The 18,556-nt window shown below is 36.2% G+C and overlaps 1 protein-coding gene across 5 annotated transcripts in view; it reads left to right on the forward strand.

The window, feature by feature from the left end:
- COL19A1 (collagen type XIX alpha 1 chain) overlaps window positions 1-18,556 on the forward strand; it is a 180,628-nt gene that overhangs the window by 117,486 nt on the left and 44,586 nt on the right. For all 5 annotated transcript variants that reach the window (XM_071548523.1, XM_071548524.1, XM_071548525.1 and 2 more), the window contains 7 exons: window positions 4,146-4,199; window positions 11,134-11,187; window positions 15,461-15,523; window positions 16,307-16,351; window positions 17,290-17,325; window positions 18,223-18,258; window positions 18,367-18,420. In XM_071548523.1, the coding sequence (XP_071404624.1) occupies window positions 4,146-4,199; window positions 11,134-11,187; window positions 15,461-15,523; window positions 16,307-16,351; window positions 17,290-17,325; window positions 18,223-18,258; window positions 18,367-18,420 (342 nt within the window). The remainder of the gene's footprint in view (window positions 1-4,145; window positions 4,200-11,133; window positions 11,188-15,460; window positions 15,524-16,306; window positions 16,352-17,289; window positions 17,326-18,222; window positions 18,259-18,366; window positions 18,421-18,556) is intronic.

Below are 18,556 nucleotides of genomic sequence, written 5' to 3' on the forward strand. Positions count from 1 at the left end.
CAAACGAACTACATAAGCCTCATTAATCTTGAATAACAACTATAGTAGTTAAGACTTTAAAGCCCAGATTTCTACTTTCCCTAAAACTAGTTCCTGTTTTGAAACGTGGTGATGTGTTTCAAGAACCACTAATTAGCAGTTTTCCATGAAAATGCACAAGAACTTATTCTAAAAACTTTGCCTTCTTATTCCAGCATGGTTTTTTTATAAATTCCATAAATCATGTAACTGTTCCTACATAACTCTGCTCAATTTTATCCTTAAGCAATCAGCATCTTATTTTTAAACACTAGGACTAGATCTCTTACTCATCCAAAGTTAGATATAAGCGAATGGATGGATGAGACATGATACAGCAGCAGTTTACAATATAGATTTTGAATCCTTGCATGGTATGTTGGACCTATAGCAGTGCTCAGAGGCAGCAGTCACAATCAGAGCACAAGCCCATGGAAGGATGGATAGAGCCCCTCTTCTGAACAGCTTTCCATCACATGTGAGGCAAAGCTCATCTAGTCATTTCAGTTCTCAAAAGGGGCAAAGGAAGAGAGAAACAAAGAATACAGCTGACCACTAACCCAGCTAGGCCCTCAGCTGGGTTTCCTGAAGCACCTAATTTCTCATTTATTTTATTTTTAATATTTTGTCCTTTTTTTTGCCTCTAACCAAGCAGTTGTTATTTGAATTATTTGTGTGTGTATCTTAGCTGAATTCTGCTCTGTGGATAGGAAGTAAGTAGCCAACTGTCCCAAATTAGTTGGGGGCAGGCATTTCATGAGTCTAGGAAATAGGATACGGTATCAGTAATGTGTAGAAAACTTCATATCATGTTGATTGCATACAAAAAATGTATGCAGCACAAAGGAAATAACCAGCAATTGTTCTGGTGTTCTTCAGATATTCTGAGTAGCATTAGACAACTGTTGACACCATATATCTTAAAGTTAGTGTAGGTGGTATTGTATTTTTATTTAGGCAAAGGAAGACTGTGATGCTTAGGACTTTTACTTATGTTTTGACTGTTTTTATACCCTCATCATTTGCTCAGTGAACTCAAGTAAATAAAGGCAATAAGCCTGCTGTGCAGAGCAGTATGGCAGTAAGTACAGCTTTCATGGGGCTGCCAAGACCTGCTGCTGAGCAGGAGATGGGAACTGTGGCTCTCTGCTAAGCCCACTCTACAAACCAGAGAGGACATTGAGATGTTTGCCACTTCTCTCTTGCCAGAAGGATGACTCAAAATCAAATTGTAAATATTTAGTCACAGCCTGGCTCATGGCCTGCTCAAGGCAAGATCATAATGTACTTGTCAAAAACATTCTTCTAATTGTTTTAATTACCCTGAAAAAAATATAAACTAATTTTTTTCTACATACACTGTTACTATGGCGTATATTTTATGTTTTTCTTTGCTGATGATGAGAAGTCATAGAGAAGCAGGAATGCTGACAAGTAGGTGAAGCTTTGTGTATTCCTAACATTAAAATTTTTGTATCTGAAATCTGAAAGGCATTGCTAAGAGGTAGTAGCCTGTTACATATTTCTGTATTAAAATTAGAATACCAGTTTATAAAGGTGCTTGGAGACCAAAAAAAAAAAAAAAGGACTTCTATTACTCTAGAAAAAGCTTATGCTTCATACTGGTCTGTGTGATTATTTTACATGGAACACAGCATGACTAATAACGATTGGATAAAAGGTTGGGCAAAGTGTTTCTTCTGTGTTTCACTGGGTAGGTGTTCTATTAATTAATAAATGATAAATGACAGTGAAAAATAACTACCCTCAATGTTTTGGGGTTTTTTTATAACTGATTTTTCAAAAAGTTAATCAAGTTTTGTCTTTGCTATGTCATAAATCACATTTTAGCTCATCTTGTAAACAGAGATAAAATTGCCTTCCCAACATATTCCATGTTTTCCTGTGTAATTAACACCTCGTTCACAGTTGTGTCTGCCAGTCAAAGCCCTGTCTTCTTCTTCCTGACACTTCCTTGATACTTTGTTTAGACTGCTGAGATTTTAAGTGTCATCCTCAGGATACTTTAAATAAGTCCAAACAGGAAAAGGAAGGTGCTTCAAGAAGTCAACACTGTAGATCATTATAACTCAGAGAGACTATTTTAAAAGTATGGAACAATTTATCTTTGTTTATTCCTTCGATTATTACCTCTCAACCTGTTTTTCATACTTTCTAAGGGAAGTTTATTGGGTGGGGGTTTTTTGAGTCAGGGAATATTAGTTTCCATCTGTATTTCTGAAGTAGAGATCAGTCCAAAAGTATAGATCTATATAACCGCAGCTCCTGTTCCTTGTGCGTGTGTGCCTGTCCCACCACTGTGTCCTCTCTCAGGCCAGGCAAACTCCTCTGTTCCTTAGGGAAGTGCATCAGTCAACTGACCAAAGTCAAATACTACCCCACCTTTTGTGGGCCATCCTTAGCCAAGAGCAGTTCCCAGCTCTGGCTTGTCCTAATGCTGCATGAACAGTGTCACCAGCAGAGCAGAGGTCATGCTGGGGGTGGGTAGTAAGGGGCAGTATAGCCTTGATCCAAGTTTAGTCCCCTAGTAACATATTTGGGTTCTAAAAGTTTACCATGGGCTGCCCCAGTTAGACCCCTGCATGTGCAAGTACTGGTGGGATTAAACAGCTCAGCACATAACACATGTCTCAGCTAGTTAAGACCCAGGAATTTGGCACTCCAAATATGCTGAGGTGGGTTTTTTTTTCACGCTGCCCTTAAAACATACTGACTGATAGAGGACCTTCACCAAACTGTGGTGGTAGTGTACATGTTACATGGCACAACCCAGTGGTTCAAACACATCCCCACAACGTCTGTTTTGTTGGTTCTTCAACTTGAAGGGCTTCAGATATCTTCAGGACCTCTCTCAGGAGAGTCCCTGGCTTCTAGGCAAGAGGTTACTGTGGTGACCTGCAGGGTGGGAGGAAGAGGGATTTTTCACCCTTACTGTCATCATCTTGTTCCCCTCAGCATATATCAAGATTAATGAAAGGCAGAGCATGAGAGGGGTTTCCTTCAGATCAAGACTTTCACCTGGAAAGAGTGAAACTGGATTTTACTTTCTGTTCCTGAGATTACTTCTGCAGTTTGTGTCAGATCGTTATTTAATAAAACACAGAAACAGACATAGGAATAGGAACCAAAGCTTACAGAAATACTCCTATGTGTTAATTGTGAACTGTCAGCAAGCATTTTCATTTTTTCACTTTTTAAGCCAAGTTTTCCCCAGGACAACCCTCTGTTGCTTAAAGCTGGTTTACATTTGCCATAGGCAAGGGAAAAATTTAGGCTTAATGGGCATCGTACTTTTTTCTTTTCTTTGCCATCACACCTAGATATTAGTTGTTCTCAGCTGTTGTTTCTAAAAACGTGCATCAGATTTCAGCTTGGAAATAAAGATGTAAATTTCTGTAAATTACTTCCATTTTTATGTTGATCTATCTAAAAAAAAAAGCATATGTGAAAACAGCAGTTGTTCAAGAAAGCTCTGTAGTAAAAAATTATAATAGTTACATATGCATGAGTGTATAAGAGTCTGAGTGGAAAGTCTCCCTTAAGTAGACTTTTATGGACTTCAAGTTTTAATGCAAATGATTTGCGTGAGCATCATATATACACGGATGGTAGTAAATGCAGAAAAAGGTGAATTGTTTTTGCAGATAAATCTCTGACTTTTGTGCTTGTTATCACATCCTGGAGAAGAAGGGCATGGGTGTTTGTTAATTAAGTTATATTGCACATAGGTACTCACTGTGCAGTTCAGACTGCTGGTGCACAGCTTAACATCCCAAGCTCTGCTGTATTCTGACAAAATATGATTTCTTTATACCTCATCAAGATGCTTTGTTAATAGCCCTATCAATGTGCACTCACATTTGAGACAAAGCTTTAAAATGTGACAGTAAATGTTACAGGGATGCAAATACAGTTTATCATAACTATTAAAACCATCCTAGTAGACAGTGTTTAAGTGACTGATAGAGAGTATTCATTTTGGATGTTTTTTGATTTTTGTGGGGTTTTTGCTAAGTAAGGCAATAAATCTTTTCTTAAAATTCTTATTCCAGATCAGTCCTTAGCCACAGCATTTATAAACGTCTCTTGCAATTTTTTGTTTCCAGGGGAGACGAGGCAAACCAGGCGTCCCAGGAAAACCAGGGCCACCAGGACCTCCTGTGAGTAACTAACAATGGAAATGGGAAATTTTCACTCTGTCCTTATAGACTTTGTTAGCATTTTTATAGCAGGCTACTGGATCATAATTATAGCTGAAAATAGTTGATCTGTGTTTATTCTGCTCTATCAAACAGCTACTATTGCTAGCCTTTTGATACAGTAAGGATGAAGGGACTGAGTCCACAAATATGAGGGACTACAGAGGAGGGAAGGAACAAGATTCAGGCTTCAGCAGAGGAAGCAAAGATTGGCATTTCAAAGAAAGACTGGCCATGTATGCTAAATATGAATACTGTGCATTCATTTCCTCAGCAAAATATGTGATGCTCTGTAGAAGAAGGGATAATTTCTGTCTCAGAGGGGTAATTTGAAAGATGAAGGTCTGTGTGAAGCCTGTGCCAAATGTCTGAATGGTGGGGAGGATTATACCCAGTGCTGGAATGAGCACTCAGCTGTAGTTCAAATGAGTTGACTGAAGAATTAAAAAGATTAAGAAATACATGACTCTATGAAAGGATTTGTAATATGAAGAACTAAAGGGTTTAGCTCAGATCTAAGAGGTTTGGGATTTTACTTTTCTGCCTTTTTTTTTTTAAGACTAATTCTTTAAAATTCAAGTCATGCATGGATGTATATTAGTCTTCAATGAATGCAGCCTTCCTTGGGTAGAGGAAGACTTGGTCATATTAGTAAAATTCCCTATATATTGTATTGTAAAAATGCCATCGTGCACAAATACAGAACAGCTGTTCATGGATTAAGTAAACTTCTGCTGCTTTAGGTTCTTAATATAAAACAAAGATTTCATAATTCCTTTTTCTGCTTACCTGAAATAGGTAAAGCTAGTAGTTTCTGCATCTAAGCATTTGATTCATGCGCTTCAATCTCATCTGATTTGTAGAGAAGAGTATAATGCACTGCAGCATGAGATGCAATGACAAAATTGAAATAGATGTCATCCAACCTCATCTGAAAGAAAAACTACATAAATTTTATTAATACTTTTACCCTGGAAAATGTGTTCAGGAAGAGGAATTGATGATGGAGTTCAAAAGTAACTAGTTAAAAATTAGTCTTTTGCACAGTTTGGGCTTTCTGAAATGTTGCTGAAATGGTCCTGCAGACTGCAGGAGGCCAAACAGAAGAAAGGAGTGATGCAGAATCTTTTTTAATAAAAATGCCAGAAATAACCTTTAAAGGATAAAAAAGCAAACCCTAACAGAGGTCAATGTTAGACCTAATCTACTTAGCTTTTTGTGAGCTGGTGAAAAGCTGTTTCTCCATTACAGATTTCTGCCATCACAGATTTGCTGGCAGGTCAGGCTTTGGAAGATTTATGATCCTTGACAGATATACCAGAAATCTTGAGTGGAAGCTAAATTGTGCTTCTATTACTGAGACGTATTTCAGATTTTCTTACAGCAAATGGAAAGCTCAACTTTGTCAGCCTGGCAACCTCCCTACAAGGAACTCTGTGTGAGTAGTGTAGCCCAGTACTACATACCAGAAAAACATTCCTCAAGCAGTCATGGCATAAATATTGGTTAAAAGTATTTGTTTCTGGTATAACTATCTTGATGCACTCCTTGCTTTGGATACAGCTATACCACCATCTTGTGTTCCTCTTCCAAGACTGAGAATATAAAGCACAGAAAAGGCATACTCTAAAAGCAGTAATGCCTGCTAATGTGCACTGGCAGAATCACTTTGTTTAAAGTGCCACAGCTTGTACATACCGAAAAAACCCTTCAACACAATCCATCATTCCCCGTCTCTTTTTCAAGGCTCAAACCATATTCAGTTTTGCTATATTGTGGTTCCAGTTACCCCTTCTCTACTAACAGTAGGCAGCTGCCTCATGCACATGGATATATTGTCAGTCTTCACTTTGGCGATTCCCAAGTCCAACAGAACTGTCACACCTGCAGCGTGGGTTTTTTTGGCATACACGGGGTACGAAATGGTTAACAGATTGACTGAACATGTAAAAATTACACTCTCCAGTATAAACAAATTTGAGCTTTGGCTGATGTTTCAAAAGAATATGAAATTTGTATTTGAGAAAAGGGAGATTCAGTCCTTAATTATCAGGGTAGCTACAGCACACACTATGTGTTTGAAATTAGTAAATTTACCTAATTTATTTATTAGTCTATGTCATGATGTTAAGTATTTAATTTAGGTATTAGAACACTCAGGTGCTCAGTAATGCCAAAAAAAAAAAAGAGACAAAACCCCCAACCTGTAAGAAGGAAAGTTCTGCCTCTTTGAGGAAGAAGTTAGTGTACAGCATACAATACTCAGGGGATTTCTTATAAAAGAGAGTCCTAATAACAGTGTGTACAGGTAAGGATTTGTGGGTAAAAATTAGAGAAAACTGTGAAGTTTCAAAAATTGCTGTGCTTTCACATGACAGCATTATAAGGACACATTCCAACAGTCAAAAATCTATTTGTCTTATGACAGCATTTAAGACTCCTAACCTTTTATCAGTATCTCATCTTTTCTCTGTTTTTTTTCCCTAACCTAATTTCTGGGGATTTTTTTTTTCAATTGATACTTGTAGTGAGTTTTTAGTCCCTTAACATCATCTGCACATCTTTGGTTAAAAACCTTTATTGGTGTCAGAAACTTGGATTGATTGACAACTGATAATTAAACTACTCAGTTAAAGTGGGATTTGCTATGCAATTTCTTCCAGGTATTATGCTTTCTTTTATGTAATTTTTTTTCCATTTGAAGCAAATCCTGTGCTCACAGAAGTCAAGGAGTCAATGAGGATTTTTATTGATCAGTTATAAAAATATTTTTGTAAACCTACCCAGGTATGTTCCCCTGTTTGAGTATTTGTTTAAAGTCTATTGAATATGATAGACTTTTAAAGTGTCATTGTATTCCCCTCTGTTTCAGAATTCATGGTATGCATCCTTGCTGTCTGATGTTGGGTTTGAGTACTGCTCTGTTATTTCAGCCAGGAGAACCGAGGTGTGCAGCGGGTAGAGATTTGTGCTGAAGACAGGAATCCAAACGGGTTAAGTGGAGCAGCAGCTCCCTCTAGTGCTTTTCGGCCCCTTCCCCACTTTTAAAGAGCCTAGACAGTTTAAAGCTTCTGTTAAATACACTATTCCCTTCAGTCTCAGAAGCATTCTGACTGTTGTAATTGTGAAATCAAAATCTCTGTAGTCTTCAAATGTATTTTATATATTTGCTTGCTTCAATTTTCTTCTAAAGCCTTCTGAGAGGGAGACTGTCTCTTCCACATGCTGTTATCCTTCTCGGCATGGCTGTTCCCTGAAATTGAAATGCTGATTTTATGAAACAAAGAGAAATACTATAATAATAGGTTTCTCTGAGGTTGTAAGTACAGCCTATTGATCAGATTAAAGAACTAAGCTGATTGGGGTTTTTTTCTGCCATAGCTGTTAATAAAAGGTCTACAGGACTTAGGAGCACAGAAAGGGTTCCCAGCAGACCACAGCTTGTTTTGCATTATCTACAATGGCTTCCTACTTATCAAACTTTTGGATTTTGAGGGGCTTTTTTCTTTGTTTGTTTATTTGTTTTCAAACGTAGGAAACATGAGGATTACCTATTTTGTCCAGGTGCCATCTTGTCCAAACTGTTGCAGAGGTGGGAAAGAAATTTTGGGTATGCTAAATCACAGGCTAGTAAGCTTTAGTCACAATTAATCATTCTCTCAAACCAACACATCCAAAGCTATGTTTTTCAACCAAGAGATTTAATAGATTTATTTCACAGTGACTATTAGCCCTTGAAGCTCATTGTTCAGTTCATCTTTTACTTTTGCAAGGGGCTGAACTTTTTTGTCTTCTCAAGGAACATTGGAGATTAGCTTTGTGTTATTCCTTAAAGTCTGAAATTAAAATGGAGTTACATTTTTGTTTGTGTTGCGTGTGATGCAGCAGAAATTTTCACTTTAATTTCTTCATTTAATTACATACACGTTTGGTCTTGTGATTCAATACATATGTCATTGCCACTAAACTAGTTATCTTAAGTAGCCAGCAGTTCACCTTGGAAATTTCATTTCCTCTGCCTCAGGAAATACTGTCATTCCTCTACCAATGTTTTGAAAGGGAGTGAATCTTATCATTGAATTACAATAAACAGAAAATCAAAGCATAAAAGTGAAAAGCAAAGTGAAAATTGTCAGTAGCATTCTGGTTTTCCTGGACTTTTAGCTGTTTATAGAAGATTATTGAAAATGCTTACATGGTAGGATGGCAATGGCTGGCAAGGACTGGTCATATTGCTTGTTTCTATGCATTAAGGTTTTTTTATCCGTATCAAATTGAAATTTATTTCATGTACGCTCTTGTGGCAGATATAATGCCTTCATCATTCTTTCCACTGCTCTTTGGAATATTAAACAGTATTTCACATCTGCAATGATGAGTTTCATGATGTTTTGCATTACAGTAATCAGAACACCAGTATTTTATGTAAAGGACAGGCACCAATGGGAAATAAAAGGATAAAGTGATTACACTGAGTCACTTGCAAACTGTGTTCTCCAAAATGACCTATTCTTGAGATGCAACCAGTGCAATTTCCTTGTTACACATTTTGTTACATGGACTGTGAGACTGGTAGACTTTTTCGACAGTCTCATCTTTACAGAAATGCAGACAAACTATAAAAGTAAAGAGAGGAAAATATATTGTAAACCCCTGTGATTTCACATTTTGGAGCTATTTCCCTTTAAGCATCTGTGTTTCTATTCCTGCCTTGTCTATAGAAACATAATCTGAAACCTCTTTGTAATTTTAGAAAACAATCAGGACATATTCTCAGTTCTTTTCTTATTCATGCAACTGTACTCTCTGTGTGCTTCACTTCTCTCAATTACACAACTTGATATAAAAAAAGCAAAAGGAAATCCTGCTCAAGTGAGCTTCAAAGTGGCAGATGTGCAAAGTTCTCATTCAAAAGCTAGAAACTGCTGCTACAATGATTCTTCAATTGCTGTTAATTTCATTGCTTCTTCACTTGCAAACCAATGCTACTGGTTTTGGTTTTTTATCTGTAGAGACTTCAGAGTGGATTGTACAACTGTATTAGTGGAAAGAAACAGTGTGGAAAGGAAAGAAAGAGACTACAGTTCAGGAAAAATATTTTCTGTTGTACACTTGTTTAAATATGGTGTTATTGTAGTTTTATTATAGAAATAATGGTGAAAAGATAAAATTATTAAATGTGTCAATTTTTGAAAACAGAAATTGCTGAAAACAGAAGTCATCCATCTCTGGTAAGACAAAGGCTGTGGCATGGTCAGGAATACAACTCAAATGCCTTAAGTTCTCCTTGACAGTCTTAGTCATGAGACAGTTCTGTGGTTTTGTTGAGGTTATATCTGTTTTTCAAAACTATGACATGTAAAATGGCTTTTCATTTTGTCAAGAATTATTTATTTCATGTGCAAATAATATCTGAAAGATTGAGGTTGGTGCCAGATACAGCATTCAATTCTTCCTGGCTTGTGTGGCAGCCACCGTTTCATCTGTGGGAAAACAGTAAAAGAAACAACATGGAAGATGGTGACAAATGCAAAGGGAAAAAAGTTCTTATTTTTGACTCTTTGAGGGATTGCAGAATCCTGCAAGTATCCTGGGTTCAAGGATTCAACACCACAGGATAACAGTGTTGAAGTGGAGTCATCTGGGCAGTGTCATCACTGTTCAGCCCCAATTCTGGATTGCCATCTTTAATATGGATATCAAAGTAAAAAGTCTGCCATTAACTTCAGAAATCAGAGTGGAATGAGCATCTCAGTGAAAGTATCTTGACTATATTTATCTTATTTTTAACATGAAATTGAAGTGACAATTCACTTCAAAATAACATGAATGGAAACATTTGTGGCCTTGTATCTCTTCCGACGCTGGGAACAAAGAGGGAGTGACACACCTGTGATGCTTCATGTGGCTTCCACATCTGCCTAATGTCCCCACTAACACAAAAGCTGCAGAGGGTAAAATTGTGATCAGAAAAAGCCCCAGAAGAGAAGAGTTGCCTTTGTGCCCTGTCTGTGTTACGTAATGGTCAATTAGACTAAATGACTGACTCTGTAATCTTATTAATGTAGTGAAATGTTTCCTTAAGTCATTGTGAGTGGCTGTAGCTCATATTGCATTATGTGAAAATTTCAGCTTAGGGAGTAACTATGCTAATTCATTAACTTAATTGTGTTGGTTCATAAGTTCTTGACTGAATTTTCTGTGTTTTGTTCTCTTCTACAAAACCTAAAAATCTCATTGAGAGCATCCTTTTTGGCAGATTGTGCCAAAAGATGGGGATTTATTTGATGTCCAAAAATGTTTTTTCACAAGCACATTTTTTAGTCTCTGCACTCTAACTCTCCATTTGAGTAGGAAGTTCCTTTTTCATTGTTGAACTTCTTGATGAAAGATGTATGTTTAAGTACAAACTTGCAATCCTATTAAAACTAGGAAGTCAGTTTTCTGGAGAATTCTGACATTCTTCAATTTCACTTTCTGTACTCTTAGGTTGAGTCTACCTGTTTACTCACACTAGGAGCCTCTTCTACATCAAAACCTATTCTTTGAGTTAGTGGAAGGAGTTTTAAAATGCTGCAGAACAAAGATGTTGCTCACACCAGAAGGGATTTCTATTAAAATTGATATGGATGCCCCTACTGCCTTCTCTGACAGACCAATTCACTTCAAAATAAGTTGCTGGTTTTCAGAACTCAGAGTTAGTTTAAAAACTAACTTTCTGCCTCCTCTGTGCCTGAGGAAAAAAAAAGATACAATAAAGTTACAGAAAATAATTTACTGTATGATCAAACACAAATCTAAACTCTTTTACATCTCACAGCTCTTTGAATACAGATATGCAAACATAAACTTAGTTCAATTAAAATGACCTTCTGATACATATTTTTTCATATAGGGTCCTTCTGGACTTGAAGGAATTCTGGATTCATTGAACAAGCACTATAATGAGGTATGGACATTTGATGTAATATCTGTGTGGGTTTATGACTAAGAAATATCTAGGGTAGAAATGACCACAGTTTTGATCCCTGTGAACCACATTCCAATTTAATCCAAAAGGTAGTTCCTTCCATGTTCCCCTTCTGCATCCCTTTACAAGCTCAGTCCACACTCCAGTCACATACCTATAGTGTCATCTGTCTTGCTGTCTTCTTGTCTCCCATCCCTCTTCTACTCACTTGTGTTTGACTGGTGTAACTCAAAAAGGAGGTGGGTGGACCATGTAGCTGTTAGTGGGAAGCACCAGCTCCCCATTTCTAAAACTAATTAGTCTAAGCTGTATTTGACATTACTTTCTTGACCTACTCTGTCATGATTCTAAGATTAAAACAGAAAGACAAGGAGGCATAGTTTTGAAAAGATCTGCTAACAGTCCATGAGAATGTTCCTTATTTTTTTATTTTAGACTAATAAAAATATTGCCTTAATTATAAAACCACCTGCAGCTAAAAACACTTAATAGGAAAAAAAATACATAGGACACTGTTCCACGTGACAGAGGTTTTAAATTCTTACTACAGATATTTCAAATTATTTAAGCAGTGGTAGTGTCTGCTACTGTAAGAGATCATTCTGAGTTCACAAAAATTGGCTTAATTGATGCCAGAGTAGTCAATTTTTCTGCTAAGAAAATTGTATTTAATTCAAAGATTTATGAAGCACTACTAGAGCAATATTGTTCAACATAAAGGCTAATGTGTGTATCACACCTTAAGTTGTGAAGGTCAAACCTGGAAGACATCCATTTCTTTTAATATTAGAATGCAAAACTATGAAGAGCAAGTGATTTCAGGGTATTTTTCTTATATAACATTCCCAGACAAGTACTAAAATCTTTTCTTCAATAGAGATTCTAGAGATAAATTCATGTCAAGTGTATCTTTCCAGTTGTTTTTATCAGTGATTTCTCTGTTATTTCTGATATTTAATCTATTCCAGACCAGTATATTACCTTAGAAAGATGCATTAGGAATTAAGCATGGGGCATTTTCATGCCTAGAGACTTCGTTTCTGGGTTTGTCTTCCATTTCACATTTATATGTTAAAGTTCTCTATATTTTGGTTTTACACTTTAGTTTTCTTACTGGTTAATTTTTTTCCACCAAAGAGCTTTCACTGATACCAGCCCTGTTTCCTCTATCAATACCATATTTATTGTAACTCATTCCCTACCTCTGCACTATGAATCTCTTTTATCCTGATAATACTTTTAAGGTTATTCTGCAAAAGGAAGCACAAACAGTGATCTTCAGGAACTGAAATGCATCTGTCCCCCCCAAAAAAAACCCAAAACATTTTGAGGCTCTATGTCTTTCTAAGGTGGTTTATATTTCCTAATTAACAATATTCTGGAAACAAGTGTAGACCAGCTGCTATGTGTCTATAAATTAACTATCTTTTAAATCCTGTACAGATTACCAACTTTTCTTCCTTCAGCTGTCTAGTTTGAAGACTTTAATGACTCTGTCACAAGCAATTAACTGTTTAACAAGAAAATGCTGTTTGATTCCAGATGAAAGAAGAGATGACTTTCTGATTCAAGCAGCAGGTTCTCAATATGCCAAAGTTCTGTAATTACATGTTCGAAACGTCCTAGACTCAAATTAAGTCACCAACTGCTACAGCAAACATATTAGTTCTGATATATTTTAGGATGGGAATGGGACATTTCCATCAAGGACAAGACAAAGAGGTCATCAAAGGCAAGGGAAGCCTCTCTGCTTTGCCATTGATTCATTTAGGCAGGTATATGCCCCATTACCTTTCCTTTTTCCCCCACACTGTGGCAAGAGCTGATTTTGTCCTTTACACCTTGGAGACATCAAGCAATTTTTCACATTCCAATATATAATTTGCAGTGTGCCTCAGTTATTTACATTGGTAAAATGATATTTGAGTGATCTCAGGTTTTGGGGATTCCTTAGAGCACAGGAAATGGTCTTGTCATCTTCCATCATTTTATGCATGTTCTTAAGGATCTCATAAGGTCTTTTAACATCTTTAGTTTGGTCTTTTGAAGTGTTTACATTGTGACCACATTTTGATTACTGTAGATACCTTAATACCTTTTTTTCCTGAGGATGTTAGTATGGCTTGTTTGTATTGGTATTTTCAGGAACCATGAGAAACTGTTATGAAGAAATGTGGTGGTTCCTAAGACCCATCATAATTAATAATGTCCTTTTTTTCCTCTAATTTCTCTCTTTCTTTCTCTGCCATTCTTCTGAGTTTTGTATGAAGTCAATAAGGAGTTGTAATTGCATGATGTATTTAAATAATTTATTGCAACCAAGGTTTTCCTGGCTCAGTACCAGTCACTTTATTGTGTAAGGAGGCTGGAGTGCAAGTCTTTAAAAGTATAATATCCTTGATCCATGTATACAGTGAAAGAAAGCACTATAAATACAATTGCTGACTGCAGCATCAAATTGTGATGAACAGCAAAACAAGATCAGCAATCTTTCTTTAATGAAGGTGAGGGGAACCTGCTGAGGATTGATTGATCCTTAATGGATCGGGAGACAGTGCTGGAGCATTTCTTCCCTCACTCTTCCTTTGTGCCTATCCTTGCAAGGCATGTGACTATTTTTATATTCCTTCTTGTTATGTATTTTGCACTTTCAGTGTAAATTAGATGCTTTGCATGTGTTCAGTATATGCATTTTGTTCTCTTCTTTTTGCCAAGAAACTAGTTCTGCCCTGTACTGTAGGTTAAATTCTTTCAGGGATTGCCAAACAGTGCCTCATGATTTTAGTTTATATACATCAGACCTGGGCTTTCAAGGCCTCTATCATCTTTTTTACTTACCAGTTTTCCACATGTAGATAGAAGGTCACTTTAGTCAAACTTGCTTCTAAAAATCTTTGGAAAATGCATGTAGATCAGTTTAATCTAAAATGTTCTCCAACACATAAAAATAAAAATTAAACCAAGCACAAAGAAATTAAAACTGTATCACAATCTGCCCAGGAAATGTATTTTATTTACATTTTGTTGTAAAGAGCAAATTACCTATAAATATGGAAAGACCATAAAAGTAGTTCTTTCATCTAATAGCCCTTTTTTCCCCCCCATGTGTGCAAAAGAAATGCACAACTCAGTATAAATCATCAGTTATAATGTGGTTATAATAACAGGCACCTGGATTGTTCTCAGTTCAGTGGTAGTCAACTACTTCTCAGTAATCTCAGGTTCCTTTCTCTGGGTATCTGCCTCTTGCTCCGAAGCTGATTTTGATAATTGGTGTACCGACAGTGCTTACAAACCCTAAGCACTGAAGTAGATCCATCAGGACATTTGCATTTCTAGAATAGTTTTATTCACTTTATATTCAGTTACCTACTTCCAAAAATATTAACAGAGTGTAAATGGAACTTGTATTCATCATCATGTTTCCACATTTTAGAGATACGGAAACTGGAACATGGCAAGGGAGTTGCCTTGCTAAGAGTTCCCATTCAGCCTAGTGGCACATGTTCTAGGACTTGGATTTCTTGGGTCTAGACTGGTGCTCATTTCTCAGGATCTTTTTTTTTGTTGTTGTTTCTTTTTCCATTGTCATTAAAAGAAAACACATTCCCCTTAGGTAGTTGGAGTCTGGCTTTGTGAAAAGGAAATCATTTGCTTTGCATTTTATTGTGTCTTAACCTCACAGAGAAGAGTAAATAATTGCAGCCCAGTAAACACCTAAGCAAGTATACTACCTGATTCTCTGGTCCTTAAATCTGTCTGTTTTCTTTGAGGAGCCTGTTGACCATGGTCATTCCCCTCCTGCCTCACTGTGGTAGTAGAAGTAAATTAATTCTAGATTTCATGGTGCTCAAAAGTAAGAAATTTGTGGTTTGTCACAGAAGTGGGTTTTATTCTTTTCTAACATCCTTGAGGAACATACTTTAACAATGCCTATAAAAACATGGTTTTTTGCATTGAGTTTTTTAAAAAATCACAGATTTGTGTAGCAATATCCAACATAGACTTTTGCCTTTTTATTCTTTTGCTCATCTTCTGCTAGTCTGGCTGGAGTATGAATGCACCATAAAGGACATGTTGCTGCAATGCATTACCTAGTTGTACTGCATAGGCATTTATTATCTTTTTCTAGTAGTAAATATAATTTACATGCTGGTAAATTACAAGAAATTGTTATGGTAAGTAAATTGTTATTGTAAATAAATGGTGATATTTTCTATTTCCTGATCTTTGTGATGATGTTTATTTTCAGAGTGACACAAGACTACTAGGATTACTTGGGACCCGTGGACTTAAAGGCCAGAAGGGAGATGATGTAAGCATTTGGGGTGAATTTGGAGAAATTTCAAAGTGCCCATTTAACCTGTCTCTGCCACCCTTAACACAGTATCTTTTATTTGAGTTATCACAACAGGCTTTGAAGGAATAGGTCTTAGAGATGATTGGTACTTTGGTCTATGTAGTCCAATATCCAGATCATTGTGCTATCCAGCAGGAGCAGCACAGGATCCTTTATCCTCGAGTGTAAACAGAAAGGGAAAATGCTGAAAGGATTATGTGTGATTTCTATAATGCTGTCTAAGTCAAATGATCTGACCTGCCCATTATGTTGAAAAGACTGAAAAAGTTGAAATTCAGAAAATATTTTGAATAGAAAGTCATGAATATTTAAAGCAGCTTCTCTCTAGCAGTGGGACTTTCTATACCAAAAATACCTATAAACAACCTCTAAAAATTACATGGAAGTCAAATTCTGAATCCACACCATATGACAGTATGCTGTTGATTGTCATCTGCCCTGTGTAAACAGTGGAATGATTTTTTAACAATTGTATGCCTTCCAAACTTGTAGGAGAAGAGGCAAGTGCTCTGGATATGTGACACAGTTGAAAACATTTTTTTGTTGAGAAGCCTGCAGCTCTTATATAGAAAACAGTCATTTGAATTCATTTGCACATGTTTAAAGCTTTATTTCCATGGCAATACTAGTTGAGATTTTATGGCTTTCATAGAACAAAGTACAATTGAAGAAGAGGAGAGATTTATCTGCATTTGTGATAATACAAAAGATTTTAAATTTGATTCATTTTGTTAAAAGGGCCAAAAAGGAGAATTGGGAATGACCGGTGCAAAAGGAGAAAAGGTAAGTTAATTCATTGCTTCTGTGCTTATGTGTGATACTGGAACTTGACTAAATGTACTGGTTATTAATGAAGTCTTGGAAAATATACAGACAATCAAGAAAATATATTTGAGCATAGGAAAAGTTGTCAGTTTCTAAATATCGTTAATTATTCAGCCCAGTCCAGGAGTGGGTATTTACATATGCAGGTAAATTGCCCTGTTCTAACAGCTCACAAAGTCCTTAGCTTTAAACACGTCCAGATTTTCACTGAATACCAGTTTAAAATTGTTTATGGAAGTTTGACCAGAGACTGCCTAATGAATTAGCCAACATATTTTTTCAAGTTATGCGTGTGATCTTTAATATCTATAAGAGAAAATATGAATCTTTAAATTATTAAAATTTGTAAATAAATTTTCCAATTTAGTATCTAGTTTTAGCGTAATTTTTTGAAAATGACTGGGGGGAATGTTACAGGTGTGTACTTTGCTTTTATAGGAATGTGAGTTGTACCCAGTTCTTCATCTACTGATTAATAGGCATTTTTTCATTTAGCTGTTAGACTTTCAGCTGGTTTCTTTGGTCATATCTTTCTATCTAAAGAGTTTTCATACAAGCAGAAACATTTTTTCACAGTGCTGATATCACAAATTTAGCATTTTCTGTGCTACAGAGCACTTGCGTTCAAGAATTTTTCAGTTTTGGATGCATTACGCTCTCTTTAGTTCTTGTTCCTGACCCTCCCTTGTGCTCCTGCTTGAAGAGATCACATAAGCCATGGGCTTAGCATTAAATGAGCATCAACCCCTAAGTAAACTTTTGTAGTCCATATATTTGTATTTTATATAGCTTTAAAAAAATGCTACATATTTCAAGGATTCTTCAACAAACCAGACATATGGACTATTTACCATTTTTAAGAAATCTTTGTTAACCTCTTCCCTACATTTCCTTAGGGAGAACCTTCTGAAAAGGGGGAAAAGGGGGATCCAGTAAGTATAGCATGTTTTGAACTGATGTGAACAATTTACATTCAAGATTGTTTTCATATCATATTCCTGCAGTAATTCTTTTTCTGTGTACACATTCATTAGGTTCCAGGATTATATGGCATAGTGTATGTAGTGTCTCCTTCTTACATGTGCATCAAGGTCACACAGATTATAAATAAAAACAGAGATGCCCTGTTCTTCAGCATTTCTGCTGTTGCTACAGTCCATGAACTGAGTTTAAAGCACACACTTTTTTTTGTTGTATGTGAAGATTCTTCAGTTATTTTACAAAATTTTTTGTATCCTGAACTGTATTATTTTGATGCCACCAGTGTGGTATTTAACATCAGGCAGTTTTCATGTAGCCACTTTATGTGTGCATAACTTTGTTATTTTAGGGCATATTTTCAGAACACTCATTCTGTAAGTCTGTTTACCTATGTTACTTATTTTTAATTAATTACTGTCTCCTCTTATGTCATTTGACAAAAGCTTGTATGTTTTCTAATACACAACTCAAGGTTGCTTAGATATTTCTGATTAACATATTATAGTAAGCAAAATAAGGCTTACTGTAAATAGAGTGTGGGTTTGGAGGTGAATACTGTGTACCAGAAGAAGTGTAGTAGTGAAGAATAGGCTTTTGACTGGAAAAGCTCTTAAGCAAATATTGTGTTTTCAAATTTTTTTTTTAATGCATTGGGAAAACCTGAAAAGAAAATTAGTTAGAAAGAGGAATACCTTTCAGAGTTTGCACAGGGCATCAGAAATTCTTCAGTGCTTTCTCAATATTTAAGTTTGCACACTGTAATACAGTATTTTAAGGTAGAAAAATAAACTCTTAGGTTATATTATTTAAAGTTTTGCCTTCTTATGGTTGTATCTGCTATTTTTCAGGGAGAGACTGGAATGGAGGGATCAAAAGGAAATAAGGTATTCTTTGACTTGTACACGCTATGTACATTGCTAATATACATCACTGATACTGAAAAGCATAACAGTAAATTTGGATTTTTTTGTTTTCTCAAACAATATCATTAGGGTGAAATGGGAGACCCTGGACCACCTGGTCTTACTGGAAATCCAGGATCAAAGGTAGGTGAAAGGTATTTTTGTGGTATTAACAGCAAGCACATTCTATGCTGTTATGGAAGAGGAGTCTGAATGCTGTCAACTCTTTAGCTAGGAGAATGCAAATAGTTTATATCAAAAGTTTGTGCTTGGATCATGG

This window comes from Pithys albifrons, chromosome 2 (assembly GCF_047495875.1).
Source record: "Pithys albifrons albifrons isolate INPA30051 chromosome 2, PitAlb_v1, whole genome shotgun sequence".
In the NCBI taxonomy this organism is placed as follows: domain Eukaryota; kingdom Metazoa; phylum Chordata; class Aves; order Passeriformes; family Thamnophilidae; genus Pithys; species Pithys albifrons.